Source organism: Ceratotherium simum, chromosome 27 (genome assembly GCF_057802395.1).
Source record: "Ceratotherium simum simum isolate JZ-2026a chromosome 27, ASM5780239v1, whole genome shotgun sequence".
NCBI lineage: Eukaryota > Metazoa > Chordata > Mammalia > Perissodactyla > Rhinocerotidae > Ceratotherium > Ceratotherium simum.
In genome coordinates, this window is record NC_141926.1 from 9,492,248 (window position 1) to 9,507,155 (window position 14,908).

The 14,908-nt window shown below is 56.1% G+C and overlaps 1 protein-coding gene across 1 annotated transcript in view; it reads right to left on the reverse strand.

The window, feature by feature from the left end:
• Window positions 1-13,855, reverse strand: part of SIM2 (SIM bHLH transcription factor 2) — a 47,616-nt gene extending 33,761 nt beyond the window's left edge. The window contains 3 exon segments of the mRNA XM_087418107.1: window positions 1,113-1,202; window positions 4,292-4,374; window positions 13,416-13,855. Of these exon segments, the coding sequence (XP_087274233.1) occupies window positions 1,113-1,202; window positions 4,292-4,374; window positions 13,416-13,590 (348 nt within the window). The 5' untranslated portion in view covers window positions 13,591-13,855.
• Between the last annotated feature and the right edge of the window lie 1,053 nt (window positions 13,856-14,908).

Here is a 14,908-nt window from a genome sequence, read left to right on the forward strand (position 1 = left end):
ATGGCAACTTTAAAAAAACATATTGGCAGAAAAAGAAAAGGAGTAGATCAGATGCAGGTTTCCAAATTGGTAATTCAGTTTTTCAATGAGAAAACCCAAGCCATGTTAGTTGGCATGTTTTATTTTGGCTTAACTTCTGAAGGAGGCTGGTGCAACACAGATTATTCATGTGCCTCCCAGGAGCCCACTTCCTGTATCTAATTAATTCTAGTATGTCTTCAGTTGTGATGAAAAAAAGCACTCTGATAATTCACAACGTAAAGAAACATTTAGTCCCTATAAGTATAAAAAATGAGACTTTTAGAACTATGATCCGTGCTCGTTAAATCAGAAATGTGAATGGCAACAGTCAGATGCCCCCCATCGGGATGGGCCCAGACAGAAGCTAAATGCTCCACCAAACCCTCAGCATGATGGGGAGAGAAAAAGCTGAGTGCACCACTTGCCTCTAAGGGACGAACTCCTTTTAGAAGAGCGTTCCAGAAAAATCGGTAATATTTAAATGTTCTGAAGAAACCAGGACCTTGCTGTGCAAAACAGTAGTAAACTGAGTTTTATGAGTTTCTATCACAAGCATATAAAATGCTTTACTGAAACAACCACTGAACTGGAAAAACTCAGGAAAAATTACCCTGAATTCCATGTGAACACTCATAAATCTACCCCACTTCTCTCTCCCCAAAGCCCATTCTGCATAAAATCCATGTTCTGCACCAGCGTTCCCCTCACTTTCACAGCAACTCACAATACCACATGCAGACCATCAAGTGTGGACTGAGAAATCTCCTTTGTGAAGCTCTTGTTAGTGGCAGACAGTGTTACCCTATAAGCAGAATCCAGGCAATCAGATAGAATCTTAGAACAAGGCTGACTGTTGCAAGGATATACTGGTCATTAATCCCAAAGGAATAAGAAAGGAAAAAAGTGAAATGTAACACGGAGAAGAGAAGCCCCGAGGGATGGCCTGAGAAGATGATTTTGCGATTTTGGATTATGTGCATACACAAAAGCAGATGCTTGAACAGACTCACTTCCAAGTTGGGTAAGCCTGTCAAGATCCACCAACACTTAATTTAATATTTTGGTTGTATGTAAAATTAGGCAATACCTACCTGGGACAAGCCTAAATGTACAGAAGCTGTTTCCGATATATACATAATTTTGCCATCAGATGCCACCACGAAAACGAATCCATCCAAAGTCTGTAAAAGAAAAAGTATCAGGGTAAGAGATGATAGTTACACATTAGAGCTAAATCTGATAGTCGTACTGTCATCGGGATGGAGGAATGTATAAAATATTATCATCAACACGTATTTGTTAAATGCAAAAATGTTAAATGCAAAAAAGGAGCCCAGGGCCACGGGAAGGATTGTAGGTTACAATACTCAAGGCTGAGTTCCCGGGGCCAGGCTCTCAAATGCTTTTAAAGCACTTTAAAAACAGTCTTACATCCACATCACAAAAACCATGCAAAACGTTTGAGAATTCCTATCATGCCCAGTTTAAATGTAGTAGCTTTATTGTTTGGGGTTATTTTAGCACTTAGCACAAATCCGGAGTTCTATGGTACTTAGGGGAAAATCTACCACTACACAGCCCACTTTATGTCATAATTGGCCGTCGTTCGTACCACTAGGACATAAGCTTTATTTGCCACAACTTGCTAGTTACCCCTAAGTACCATTCGAATAATAAATTCTGAACACTACCACTCCCCAGAAAATAAAATACCCGGTTATTTTAACTGACTATGGCTACAGAATTAATTATTTAGAATTTGCCAGAGACCAAATAACCTTTGCAAAAGTCAAGGGGAAAAAGTATCAATTTCTGAAAAATTAAAACAACCTAAATGATATTCTGATTTTGCCTAAGTTGCCTAGCCCTCAAAAAAATAAAGTAAAATCATAAGAGGTAATTAAGACAAGTAAAAAAGTAATGATTATATTTATGTGTGGCAAGGATAAAAAGACTAAATTATTTTTTGAAAAAGGAAACTGCATTTTATTTACCCATTCATATTTTAGATCCAGAACCAAAGAAAAGCAATAAAGTTGGTGAAAGACCCATACAACCCACAATGCTACCCCCATAAAAAATATTCCAAATTAATTTCTGGCCACAAATTCTATTTTTACAGCATGTAATTGAAACCAGATTACCTTTGGGTTTTTCTAAATCCACCCCCTTTTTGGAGGGGGGCCTAAAAAGAATGTAGTAGAAATGAAACTTGAAAGATACCCTTACACTCTCTTGTCTCAAACAGTTTTGCTGCAAAAATTCTTTGCCAACTAAATTATCATTAGCTTTCCCTATGCCGAGATTGAAATTAAACATCTTGATTATAAGCCTTACTTTCACGTTTCTAAGTCAGTTACAAAATATTTTCCCAACTAAATTCCGTTTCAAAAATATAAACGATACAGCAATTTCTAAAGTTATAAACGTTTTGGCACATTTTGTATTCTTGCTTAACTCCCAAGTCATTAAAGAGATACATTTAATGAAACACTATCTGACAGCTAGCCATATGAGTAAAAGAGAAAAAAATTATCATAATTAAATTCTGAAAGTTGCCGGCAGTAGCTAAAAAAATAATATTCTTAATGGAAAATGTTGGGTATGCCTCATAGCTTCAAATTACCTAATGCGCTTGCATGTATATTAACTGCAAAGACGCCCATCCACACACCAACCACTCCAGAATTAATTAAATGTACAGTGGGAGAAACTTAGGGGTGTTGACTTTGCCCACCAGGTTTTCACTGGAGTTCCCAGGCACTTAGTGGTCCCTGATATTAGTGTCACTTACAATATGTAAGAGTATCAAACATGCAGAATACCGCGCGGGGCTGGAAGCCAGGGTTGGGGGAGAGCGCAGGGCGCGCGGGAAAGACTCCAAGAGCGCCATTACCCGGCCCGGCTCCCACACCGCTCGCTTTATGCTGTAAAGCTTCGGGTTTCAAACATTCCCCGGGATCTTCTTTTCCCCAGCGCATGCATTAAAAAAAAAAAAATAAACCACACTAGGGCATTTGGGGCAAAAGGTTTTGAAAAGATTTGCTTTTTCGAAATGCGGAGCTCAAGGCCGACTCCCTGACCCAAGTCACAGCGTCCCGCAGCCAAATTTTTTTTTCTTTTAAAGAAAACACAAAATAGAAGGAGGAAATGCAAAATAGCTCTCGGTAGGCATTTTTCGATGGCAGAGACAAATGACGGGAGGGGCGGAATGAATCGGGTCGTTGATGAGGCTCTGTAAGGGGCATTTGAAAGATTCCGAGGCACGAGGTTTTGCTGTATCCGCCTCGCGCCAGCCGCCAACTTGGAAGTGGCCACTCGTGCGCACGGTTACCCGGCCCGCGCCCCAAACACTGCGGGGGAAATCCGAGGTCAGGGGCGGTTTACCAACGGCGGACTGAATGGCTCTGGGCTGGGGCGCTAAAGAGGCGGACCACAAACCAAGCAAGGGTACCCTCCCTAAGCCAGGTGACCCCAGAGGCCACACCACGACATAAGCTTGACCATTCAAGAACTGAACCACTTGGGTTGAACCCGGCTCCACCACTTGCTGTGTGACCTCAGGCATATTGCTTAACCTCTCTGTGCCTCAGCTTTCTCCTCTGAAAAAAAATGGAGCTAAAAATAAAATCCACTCTAGGTGGATGATGAAGCCGGAAGATACAGTGAGATTTAGAACAGAATCTGGCCCCTGGTAAACTCTCAATAAATTACAACTGGTAATATTCTATTATTGACGCTGTCTCTCCTTTATTGCAAGCCCTCCAAACACACACAAGTGTCAATCGCTTTAGAGCTGCGGCGCTCTGGCTCGGAGCGTCCTGATCCTTCTCTGGCTCCAGCGACTGGCGAAGCGTCTGGCACGGAGCAAGCTCTCCATACAAGTTTGCTGAGGGAAGTAAAGTTGGAAAGGACTTAACCACGCCCTGGGGCGCCCTTTGGCCTAGATCTCGGGGGCTAGAGAGCCCTGGGGCTGTGGGGTGGGGGGATAGGGGTTGGGGCTGGCCCGAGGTTGCACTGGTTGAACTGAGTGCACACTAAGGTCTGGCCCTCCGAGCGGGGTGGGGGAGCCTCTTGCCCCGAGGTCCGGGCGGTGCCTCTCGCTTCGGGATGACCGCTGCAGCCTGGAGCGGCCTATGGATCCGCCCGGAGCTCCGTGGGGAGGGACACCTGGAGACTGGGGTGGCGGGGTCGGAAAGGAGCCCCCACCCAGGCGCGGGCCAGGGCGGTTGGCGGCGGCGGCGCTCCTCCCCCGGCTCAGCGGTTCTACCTGAAGCAAGTGCGATCCCAGTTCCTTGGCGACGCTGTCCAGGGGCCCGGCGCGGCTCGGCTGTCCCCACGCGTCTCCTAAACCTGGACGTGGGAATAAAGCAAATCGGTGAACGGCAGCGCTCAGCCAGAGGCCGGGGCGCCGGGCAGGGCGCGCGGAACCTCCGCACCCGGCGACCCGGCCGCCCCCGAGTCCCGAGCGTTCCCCCCGCCGCCTCCCGGGCCCCGAAGGCCACCGTCTGTATATACCCTCACCGTCGCTCCTTTGCCCTCGATTAAAAAGAAAAAGGCCAGAGGAGAAATTCCCGCCGAAGCCTCGGGTCCAGGCGCCGTGGCGGGCACTGAGGCTGCCAGGCTCTCGTGGGTCGCCCACGTGCTCACGGCTCTGAAATTGCTGTTTTCTTTGAAATGCCACAAAGTAATCTAATCTGCTTTGAAATCGGCCTTCCTCGCAGCCAAACGGGGATATCGATTTGACCCGTAGATATTCCCCAAGCACCTCACTCCAACCCTCCCTTACCCGCGTCGCCGGCAACCATGCATTTCCCCAAAGGCGACCACAGAAGAAAAGCCCTCGCCGTCCAGGAGGCAGCTTTTCTGGCGCAAAAAAAAGATCTTTTTTCAACCTCACGTAATCTCTCGGACTCCCCAGCCCTCACAGGTGCCCCGGGAGCGCCGACCCTCATCCAATCCGAGAGCTATAGCCTGGGAAGAGTTTACCTGGGGGCTTCCCGAGGGCAAACTCCAAACGAGCCAGCGGCGGGGCGGGGGATGGGCCGAAGGCGGTCAGAGCCGCGTATATACTCGGCGGTAACTGGGTAGTATCTGTCGTCACTTAATTGGGGTCCCCCAGCCCCTCCGCTTAACTGGCCCCTCCCCAGGCCTCCTATTGCTCCCCACCACCTCCCCGAAGGCCAGCAGTGTTGCAGAAAGCGCACCAGGGGAAAGGCGGCCCTGCCCAGCAGACCTCCCTCTCCTGCGCCCTCGGCTCAACTGTTGTGACCCGAGAGATCCCAGGCTTTTCTCTGCACACTAGGGAGGAAGCTAGAAAGCCGAGTAAGGTTTCAGCGCTAGGCGCTTAGCGTCAGCTGGGAGAACCTCCCACCGCTGCCTGGAGTCCTTCCGCTGGGGACCTGGATCGCAACTCTCCCGGCGCGAGGTGGCAAAGGCCGGTGACCGCTGTCTCAGCCTGCGCCCCATTCCCCCCCCTCCCCCGTGGGGAACGCGCCCCCGGCTCCAGGCCCACTCGTGCATCTCCCACCCCGGGCTGCAACCCTGTGAGCTGCGGCCCCGCTGGCGTGTTCGCCTCTCCTCCGCCCAGAACTGCAGGCCAGAGTGGTCCCCTGCCCGCTGCGCCGGGAGTGCGGGACCAGAGGCCAGAACCGGACGCGAGGGGCCGGGAACCTTGCCCAGCCTCGGCGAATTTCGGGGACTATTCCCAGGACCGCAAAGCCCCTCCAAGCGGGAGGCGGCGAGTGGGTTCCGGGAGAGTTGTCGCATAGGCACCCTGGGTCCCCTACTGTCCCTGCGGGCGCCCGGGGCATCCTGGCTTCTGGAGGCCTCGAACCCAGGAGGCGGAAAACGCACCTCTAGTGCGAGGAAACCGCCCCGGCCCAGAGCACTTCGGGGCCCAGGACCATCCCCCAGAGGCTTTGGAGACACTTCCAGGCAAACTGTTCGGCGGCTAAAAGAGGGACGACCTTTAATTCTCCTCCTGGGCTCTAGGAATTAGGAGCTTATCCCGGTCTCCCCATAAGGAAGTGGCTAATTCCCACATATCCCCATCCCCCAAATATGATCGCAGCCCCTCAGCCTCCACCACGTGAACCGTGGTGTCGCTTTAACCCCAGGAAGTCACTGGCCGCCCCACTCCCACGCCCCAGGATGACCACAGTGACCACAGTAGCCAGCCATTGGCTCTCACCCATGGGTCCTTGCTTCCCAGACACCCAGGCAGCCGGCCTGGCGGTGGCTGAGTTGAATCCATTTAACCAGAGATGGCAAGAACCAAAATTTAAAAGCCCCAGGGGTTGAATGAAGAAAGAATTTAATAAGGACCCAGGAATTCTGATTTCTGAAAATGGACAAATGCGCCTGGTCACTGTCCTTACTTTGCTCCTGGGTCCTTCTCCCAGTTGGGCCAAGCCATCCTTGCCTCAGTGCCAACAGTGCCTTGGCTTCTAGAAGAGTCTAGGGCTGAGTGACCTGGGGAAATCTACACCTTCGGTAATGACCCCCAGACCAGTCTCCTGGCCGGCTCTCCCAAAAGCTTTGTCTCAGGCTCCTGCCTCGCATGCAAAAGTGCATTAGGTACACAGGACAATTTTCCATATAATTCAAATACCCGGATACTTCAGGAGAGCCTTGTTCCCTTATATCATTGTAGTTTTTCCTATAATTTCCCAAAGCCTCCACTTTTGGGGCAGAGATTTGGTCTGAAAGCCCCTTCTGGACCTGGTGGAGGTGGCAGGTTGGGGGAGGTTCCCCTCCAGCATCCCTGCCCCCATGCCACCTCATCCCAGGGCGATGGTGCTGCCAGCTCTTCCATTAGAAACCACTGTGGGTGAGGTTTTTTCACTCAGCCCATAAAAATCTACTTTGGGCTGAACGCAGAGACCAAAAAAGGTAAGATTTGTAACAAAAAACAATCGTCTAGGTACTGTAAAGCCATATATACTCCTGAAGAAGTGAGGCGCTGGGCATGTGGCCCTTATCTGGACCTAACAAAGTGCTTTATTTGTTTGAAAAATAAGAGGAGTATAAGACTGGGCTGAGCTCCTCCAAGGTTATCAGCCGTTGGTGGTCTGTCTCACCCGATCCTGCAAGCCACCCCCCACTTTGGGGGAACACCCTGGAGTCCCAAGCCCAGCCTGTGGCTTCCTGCAGGGGTTTGGGGTCCAGCTGGTCCTTCACGTGTCAGCAGGGGAATCTGATGGGGACCCCCTGCTACTGGGAATCCAGATGGCCAGGTAGGTCGTGGGCGTGGGAGTCAGCCACTAGGTCAGAGCGAAAGGGAGCCCGGTATCTCCTTCTCCCTCTCTGCCTCTGAGGATTTGTGGGCGCCTGCGCCTTGGTATCCACACTCAGCTGGCTGTGTAGTTTAAACCCTGCCAGACCCTGCCTGCCACAGAAGCTATCTAAATACGGTCCCTCCTCTGTGGCTGCTCAGTCAGTCAACAAACAGCTCTTGAGTGCCTGCTGTGCCCAGGGCCTCACCCTCCAGATGCAGGTCATAGACCCACACAAATAAGATGATTTCCCATCAAAGGGGAGATGGTGGAGGAGTTCCCTCACTGTGAGGTAGGGTCACCCCTCTCAGATGAGGGGACACAGGAGTTGAGACCTAAAGGAGTTTGCTTCTCCTGGACCTGGGAGCAGGACTTTCATAGGGCCAGTGACGGATGGGTCCCACTCTGGAGAAAGAGTCTGGACTTTGAAAAGAACACACAGGATGGATGGTGGATATCATACTTCCCTGAGGGCAACTTTGGGTATCTAAACTGATGACAAAAAGACTCCTCAAAGGGATCTTGTGAAAATTAAGTGAGGTTAATTAATAAGAGGGGACCGCCTGACCCTGCCACCACCCCTCCACGAAGAATTGGACCTGGGATTGAGAAAAACCCAGGACAGACTGGTCTGGAGCCCCTGAGAGGACATGCAGGGTCTCACCTCCTCCTGCCTCCACCTCCCACGTTTAAGATGCCAGCTGGGCCAGTCTGGATGGTCTGATCTCCAGCAAGTGCCCTGACTGCTCACCATTACTTCCTATCTCTAAAATGGGGTTGTTTGGAGGATTCAAGGAGCTAAACTCCGGGGCGCTGAGCAAAGAGTTCGGTCCAGCAGGAGGCCTCCGGGTTTGCCCAGGCTGCCACCACCTTGGTCCAGCTTCTCTTGCCCTACCCCTCCTTCTCTGCCTCTAGCTCTCTCCTCCGCCTCCCCTCCGCCAATAACTACCCCCGCGCCCGGGGAGGGGGCGTGTTACTGCGAAGCGTGGCCGCTTGTGCATCGTGGGCCATTTGAGGACACAGGTCACGCCTGCTGATTGCAAAACACTCCAAAACTAAGAAGGGGTAGGGGTAGGGGTGGGGGTGGGGCGTGGGGGTGGGGAGAGTAAGGATGGGCTACTCAGCTCTCTCCCCACCGAGCTTTCCTCTCCCCACACAAGGCGCACGTCCCGAATGGGCCCACTGCGGAGCCAGAGTCCAATGCCCGTCACCACGGCGTTTACAACACGGAATTCAGAGCACAACCACCCGCGCGGGCGCAGGCTCAGGGGCTCCCTTCGGGGCTACCGGGCTCCAGGAGCCAGTGCAAGGTTGTAATGGGGGGAGCTTGGGGCCGAGCCCCTGCCTCGCTGTTCTAGGTGAGCCCATAGCCTGCGCCTCTAATAAGCCTCCTCTCTGGACCCCTGGACCCCAAGAAATTGTCACGGTTTTGGGGCTCCTCCGCGCACTACAGCCCTTTTCCGGCCTTGGAATGCTTCGTTCTCTCCGGGGTCCCTGAAAGGCCCAGCCCTTAGCCCCTGTTCTAAACCAGTGCTCGCACAGCGAGCTGGGGAAGGGCTGGGAAGGTGGTGGTAGGGAGGGACGCCCCAAGAAGACCTGGCTCGGCCCGACGGGGCGGGCGAGCGGAGGGGTCTTCCAGCCTGGCCCTGCCTGGCCGCGCGCCGGCGTTGTACGTGCTCCGACCACAGATAGAAGTCCCCACGACCCCAACGCCTAGTGTTTAGACCTTGTAGGATGGGATGGAGCCACGGCCAGGGCCGCACTAATGAGCGCGCCGCGCGCCCAGGGCCAGGTCCCGGGCGCTGGCTCCCCGGGGCTGAAGCTGCGACACGCGCGCGCTCTGGTTCCTCGCCTGCAACCGCCAGGCCCCGGGGGAGTTCCCTTCACCGCTGCCCGGAGCTTCCTGCTCAGCGACTGTGGGCTTTCCCCTGGACCCCAGGCGCACAGCGCGTCAGGCTCCCAAGTCGAGATGGCGAAAGGATTGTAAAAATCCACATTGTTCTAAAAAATAAGTCTATTTTTTTAAAAAATCTACATTTCGGGCTTCGATAGAGAAAGACCTCAGATCTGTGATCCCATGTCGGTTTAGGGCGAGTTCCTCCTCATCGAACCCTCTAAATCAAAGCGTTTCCGTTCCCGACAATTTCTAGAACAGCCCCCCTTCTCCTGGTACTCAGGTGTGTGCGTGTTTGGGGGTCCCTGCCAGAATCTAAAGCCACACAAATCCGGACACTGGAATAATTCAGGCCTCCAATCCCACTTATTTTTGTGTATGAATGACGTTTTCACTTCTTTTAAGTAAGGATTGTGATAAATGTCACTGGTCCCTTTCCCCTCTTTCACCTACACCTGTCTTGAGTCTTCAGGTCTGGGAGAAAGGGAGGGAGAGGCTCTGTTTTTTCCACGGTCAGACTCAGTTTCCAACTCCATTTCGGAGCTCAGACCTCGTGCCAGTCTCTCCTGCCAGCTGTGTGCATGCAAGGGCAGGGAAAGGAAGCCCCCCTCTGCCCCACCACTGGGCGCACGAGTCCCAGCGAGGCTGGCCATGGAGCTCCTGCAGCTCTGACTGTGGCTTCCTGAGACCCAGTGTTGATCACAGTACGGCGGAACTTGCCCTTCTTCCTGCCTGGTGTGGTCACCCTGCAGCTGTGGCCGGAGAGCAGCAGAGTCGGCCCCCTCACCTCCCCACCTCTGCTTCTGTGTCTCCCAAGTTTCAGCAAGTGGGGACCCAGAAAACAGCCAGTCTTCCAGCTCCCAGCAGTAAGTCCCCAGAGGTCCACTGAGTGGGGCACTCAGCTATTGAAGCCACATCTGGCCCAAGAAACGTGGTGAGCTCACAAAAAGGAGTGACTGGAGTAAGAACATGTTAGAGTTCTACCTCCACCGCCTGGTTCCTCTCTCTTGATCCCAGGAACCTTGTGCAGTGGCCGAGTTGCTAATGGGTCCATTTAACAGACAATGAGACCGAGGCCCACCGGGACAGCTTGAGCCGAGTTTTGAACCGGCTGTAAAAATTGCCAGCATCCCCAAGCCGGCGGACCGGCCTCCCTGCGGAGCGTCCACCTCGGCTCTGGTCGCCTTTCTCTGCTCCTGCGCAGCGACTCCTCAGAGCTGCTTTCTCTCCTCCCGCCCAGGGAAGTCTCGCAGATGAAAGGAGCCGAGGCCAGCGGCCTCTCCTGCGCAGCTGGAGACCAGGCGGCCCACTAGCCTGCCGCCGCCGCGAGGGCTTGCGCTTGCCCCGCCTGTGGGACCTTGGGAAAGGTCCGCCCCTCTCTAGCCTCAATTTTTTCAGGTATGAAGCGTTAGTCTGGTGATTCCTGTGGCCCCTTCGTACTGTGCTATTCATTTTCTGACTCCCAAAGTCCTAACTTGATTTCTAGATCCTTCTTCACCTAGGGATCCCGCTCGCTCCGGGGTGATCGAACGGCGAGACCGCACTTGGCACGTCGGCTCCGCCCGGTCTCTTTCCGTCCGCAGCCAAGAGCCGGAGCAGATCCGGGAGCTCCCGCCGCCGCCCGGCACTGCCTTCGCCTTAAAACCTCCCTGACCCCAGCGGCTCCGCCAGGCCCCATCCCAATCCCGCACCACATCCCTCGAGCAGATCCGAGTCCCCCAGAACAGGTTAAGTCAATTAAGGTGCCACTTCCGTGCCCCCGCCCTTGGGAGCTCCCCGGAGGGGCCAGCAAGTTATTCTGCATAATTCAGGTCTTTCTAAATGCATTTTTTCCCTCTGCCCCAGGCGCCCAGCTTCTCAACTCCTCAGCCCCAGACCGACTTGAGGGGAACGGTGCTGCCACCCAGACCTGCAGGCCGAAGGCCTCTCAGCGCAGGGACAAGTCCACAGGCTGCGTGTCCATCGCTCCAGGCCAGTGCCTGCCGCTCCCGCTCCAGCGCTGCAGGAGTGCCAGGACAAGCCCACTGCCTCCTGCCCATCCGGATCGATGGGGATCCCACAGGTTCAGGGCCATTTCCCAGACTCTAGGGCCAAACAGCTCCCTCCTGTCCCCTACCAGAGTTCCAACCCGGATGGTCAGCTCCCAGAGATGCAAAGGCCGCCCCTCAACCAGGCTACTACCAAACAAAGACCCCGAGCATGGTGCTCAATGGTCCTTGGACCTCCAGCCAGCCCACCCCTGCCACGGGCTCAGGGCCAAGCAATTCAGGGCCCAAAGGCCTGCAGACAGGCTTTCCAGAGCTAAAATGCACAGACCCAGTTTAAATATCTGCAGAACTTTTCTCAGGCTTTCCTAGAAATCCCCCCCACACCAAATGGCCTACAATTAACCCTGTTGCTCCAGATTTCCCTTTCTAATTTCTGGCTTATTTGAAATCATGGGTAACACACCATTTAATTTTCTGATCATTTCTTCATTTGTTTCTATTTCCAATGTTGAGGGGAGAGGAGGCAGGTGTACTGTTGGGTTTCCACGCCTGCTTTGTAGCTTGGGGATTAAGAAACAGCTCCTCCGAACAAACCAGTGACCACCACCCCTCCCCAGGTGAGAAGGAGACTTGGCCCTTATAAAACCTAATTCTCTTTTTTCGCTGAAACTTCAGCTGACGAGTAATCATCTCTTCTTCTCTGGTGGAGAGATCACCCGTGGACAGACAAATAGGGACCACTGGGCTGAAACTCACAGTGGGAGGGGCTGAAGAGGGGACCTTGGTTGATCCAGGCTGGAAAGAGAAAGAACTCGGGCTGGGCTCCAGAGGGCAGGCCACGGGCTCTCATGCCCGGGAGGAAAGCTCCCTGGGGGCTGTACAGCCCAGCTGGGAGGCCCCCTGAGAGACCCCGCCACTACGTCCAGAACCCCCTGTCCTCCGGCGCTTGGCTCTCCCACTAGCAGTGCTGCAGAGCCAGATGTCGAGCTGGTGGACAGGCCCTCCCCGCTCCACCCGGGAGGCGGTGTGAAGTGCAGCTCCAGACCCAGAGACGGTTACAAATAACAGGCTTAGGGCCACTGACCACAAAAGGTCAAGCTTAGGGACCTTGGGTGGATCACCAGGCAGGGGACTGCCTTAAGTGAGGTGCCCTGCCATCGCCACATTGCAGCGACCCTCCAGGACCTTCAGCCCTGGAGCTGAAGTTGTCTCTCTACTCCCACACGGGCTTCTGGGGCTCCAGAGGCCGACGAAGCCCTGTGGCTCCTCAGCCTGGAGGTCTTCCGGCACAAATCAGGCCAAGTGTCAGAATCTCTGGTGCCAGGCCCCAGCGACTCCAGCAGGGGACAGAAACACTGGAAGGCGATCAGTTCAGAACCACAGGGACACCAAAAGCAAACCCAGTGGTGACCTGGCCTCCCCCAGCTCTGCTGCTCAGAGGTGCCTGGTCTGGCAGCCAGGGTCACCCACAGGCCCTGTGCTGGCAGGGAATGCCCGCCCAGTGTGCTACCATATCTGAGCACTGCGGTCTGCTGGATTGGTGGGTCCCGGTGACCTTTGCCCACCATGACACCTGCCCCTCCGGGTTTATAATTCCAATCCGGAAAAGAAGACTATGCTCAGGCCTGCCTGCCATTTCTTAACTAATCTCCCTTTCTCTCCTGCCGGGTCTGGCCTCACCAACTCACCCTCTCTCCTACCCTGACTGCCCACACCTGAGCCCTAAGGCAGGCGAGCGGAGAAAAGGCGACCTGAGAGGCCGAGTCTGGGGCCTGAGCTCCACACAAGTGCTCTGCTCCGCGGCGGGGCCTGTAGGGCCTGGGCCTCCCGGGGCACTCCACTCTCTCCCAGCCGGGAGCGGCCTTCACCTCTGCGGGCGTGCACACACTTCGCCTCTACGGAAAGAGAGGTAGGAACGAAGGAAGGAAAAAATGAAAGGGGGAATTAAAGAAATGAAAAGAAAGTTAGACCAGAATGGACTAGCATGAACATAGAACAATTCTTGGTTCGCCCCAGCCCAGCGCTGGGCCGGGAAATGGTCTGGTCGCCGGGTTGCCAAGGCCCTGGCCTCTCTCTCTCTCGAGCAGGAGCCAAAGCCCCTGGCGCGGCCTCCCCGAGACGGCCTGGCACTGGCCGGGCGGCTGAGGCGGCCCCTCCGGGTCTGGCTCCAGCTCCCCGCTGGGGCCAAGTTCGCCGGGCTCCCCAGCGCTCCCCGCCGCCCACCTATGGCCTCACCTTCGGGAAAGACGGCGCGCATCTTCAGGTAGCTGGTGGTAAGTCGGATGATGGACGCCTTGTCCAGCTGCGAGGTGATGGCCGACGGCAGCGGGAGTAGCTTGGCCAGCTCATAAAACTCGCCATTTTCCTTCTCCCTCCTGGTTTTGGCCGCATTCTTGGACTTCTCCTTCATCGCGCCTCGGCTCCGGGCATATTAGACCCGGCCGTGCTCCAGGCCCGCGGAGCCCCGCTCCGGCTGCAGCGGTGGCGATGGGGAAGGGGCGCCGGGGGCCAGGTGAGTCTGGGGCCCGGCCGCCGGCAGGTGCGCGGGGCCGCCCTGGGGCACTGAGACGCCTCTCTGCAGCCGCGGGCCCGGAGCTCGGCGCAACCCAGCCGCGCCGCCCGGGACGCAGCCTCCGCCGGGCTGGACTGTCCCGCGGCGACGAGAGCCCCGACTTCCCGCTCGCTTCTGCTGGCTCTTCCTTTCTCCCTCCTGTCTCCCGCGCCTTGGCTCTCCTTAGAGGGCGGAGAGGGGCCGGCGATGCAGTTTAGTCCTTGACCAAGTGTTCGTACCCGCTGCCGCGAGGCCCCTCCGGCCTGGAGGGCGGCATGGGCGGCGGCGGCCGCGGAGCCATGGAGCGGGAGGGGAGCGGAGGGGAGCTGGGGCGGAGGCGGCTGGGGCCGGGCCCGGGCGCGCTCTCCTGCCCTCCCTGGCGGTTCCCTGTGCCTGAAGACGCGGCGCCCGGAGCCCGCGATCTGTCGCGAGGCTCAGCAGCTCCGCGCTCCACGTGCGACCGAGCGGCGTTTGTTTATGGCGGACCCGCCTTCGGGCGGAGCACTCGGCCGCCGCGGCCCGGGGAGGGGGGGCGGGAGGGGGGAGGGACCGCGGCGGGGGCGGGGGCGGCGAATCTCGCCTCCCGACCCCGCCGCGGCCCCGGAGTCACGGGCGCGCCTCCGCGTCGCTGCCTCCGACTCTCCCAGGAGGGACCCGCGCGCTCCCGGGCTCGAGAAAGTCGCGGTGAGTGCACACGGTGCGCCGGGGGGCCCGGCTCCGGCGAGCGGGTCGCGGGTCCCGGGCGCTGGGAACGGCGGCGGGGAGGGGCGAGGAGGAGGGAGGGAGGGATGCCAAGACCTCCTCCGTGGCTCCAGGGCAGGTCGCGGGCGGGCGCAGCCGAGGGGAGGCGGTGCGACCCGCCGGCCAAGTGCCCTGCCGGGAGGACCGAGTCCTCCGAGCCCGCGCTGCTGCCGCGCCCTCACCGTCCCCTCTTCGCAGGTCAGAAAGCCGAAAGGGGGAGGCCAGAAGGGAAGACCCTCCTCTCGGGAAACGGCGCGAGAGAGGCTCGGAAGTGACCCTTCTGCCCTTTCGCTCCTCGAAACACGAGAGCGAAAGGAGATTGGCGCCTTACCCGGAGGGGCCGGAGGCCGCGGGGACGCGCGGGCCGGACGGAGGGAGGGGGCCAGAGTGCCAAGCCTAGCGGCGAGGCCTCGCTCAGGGCGGCAGCGGGAACAGG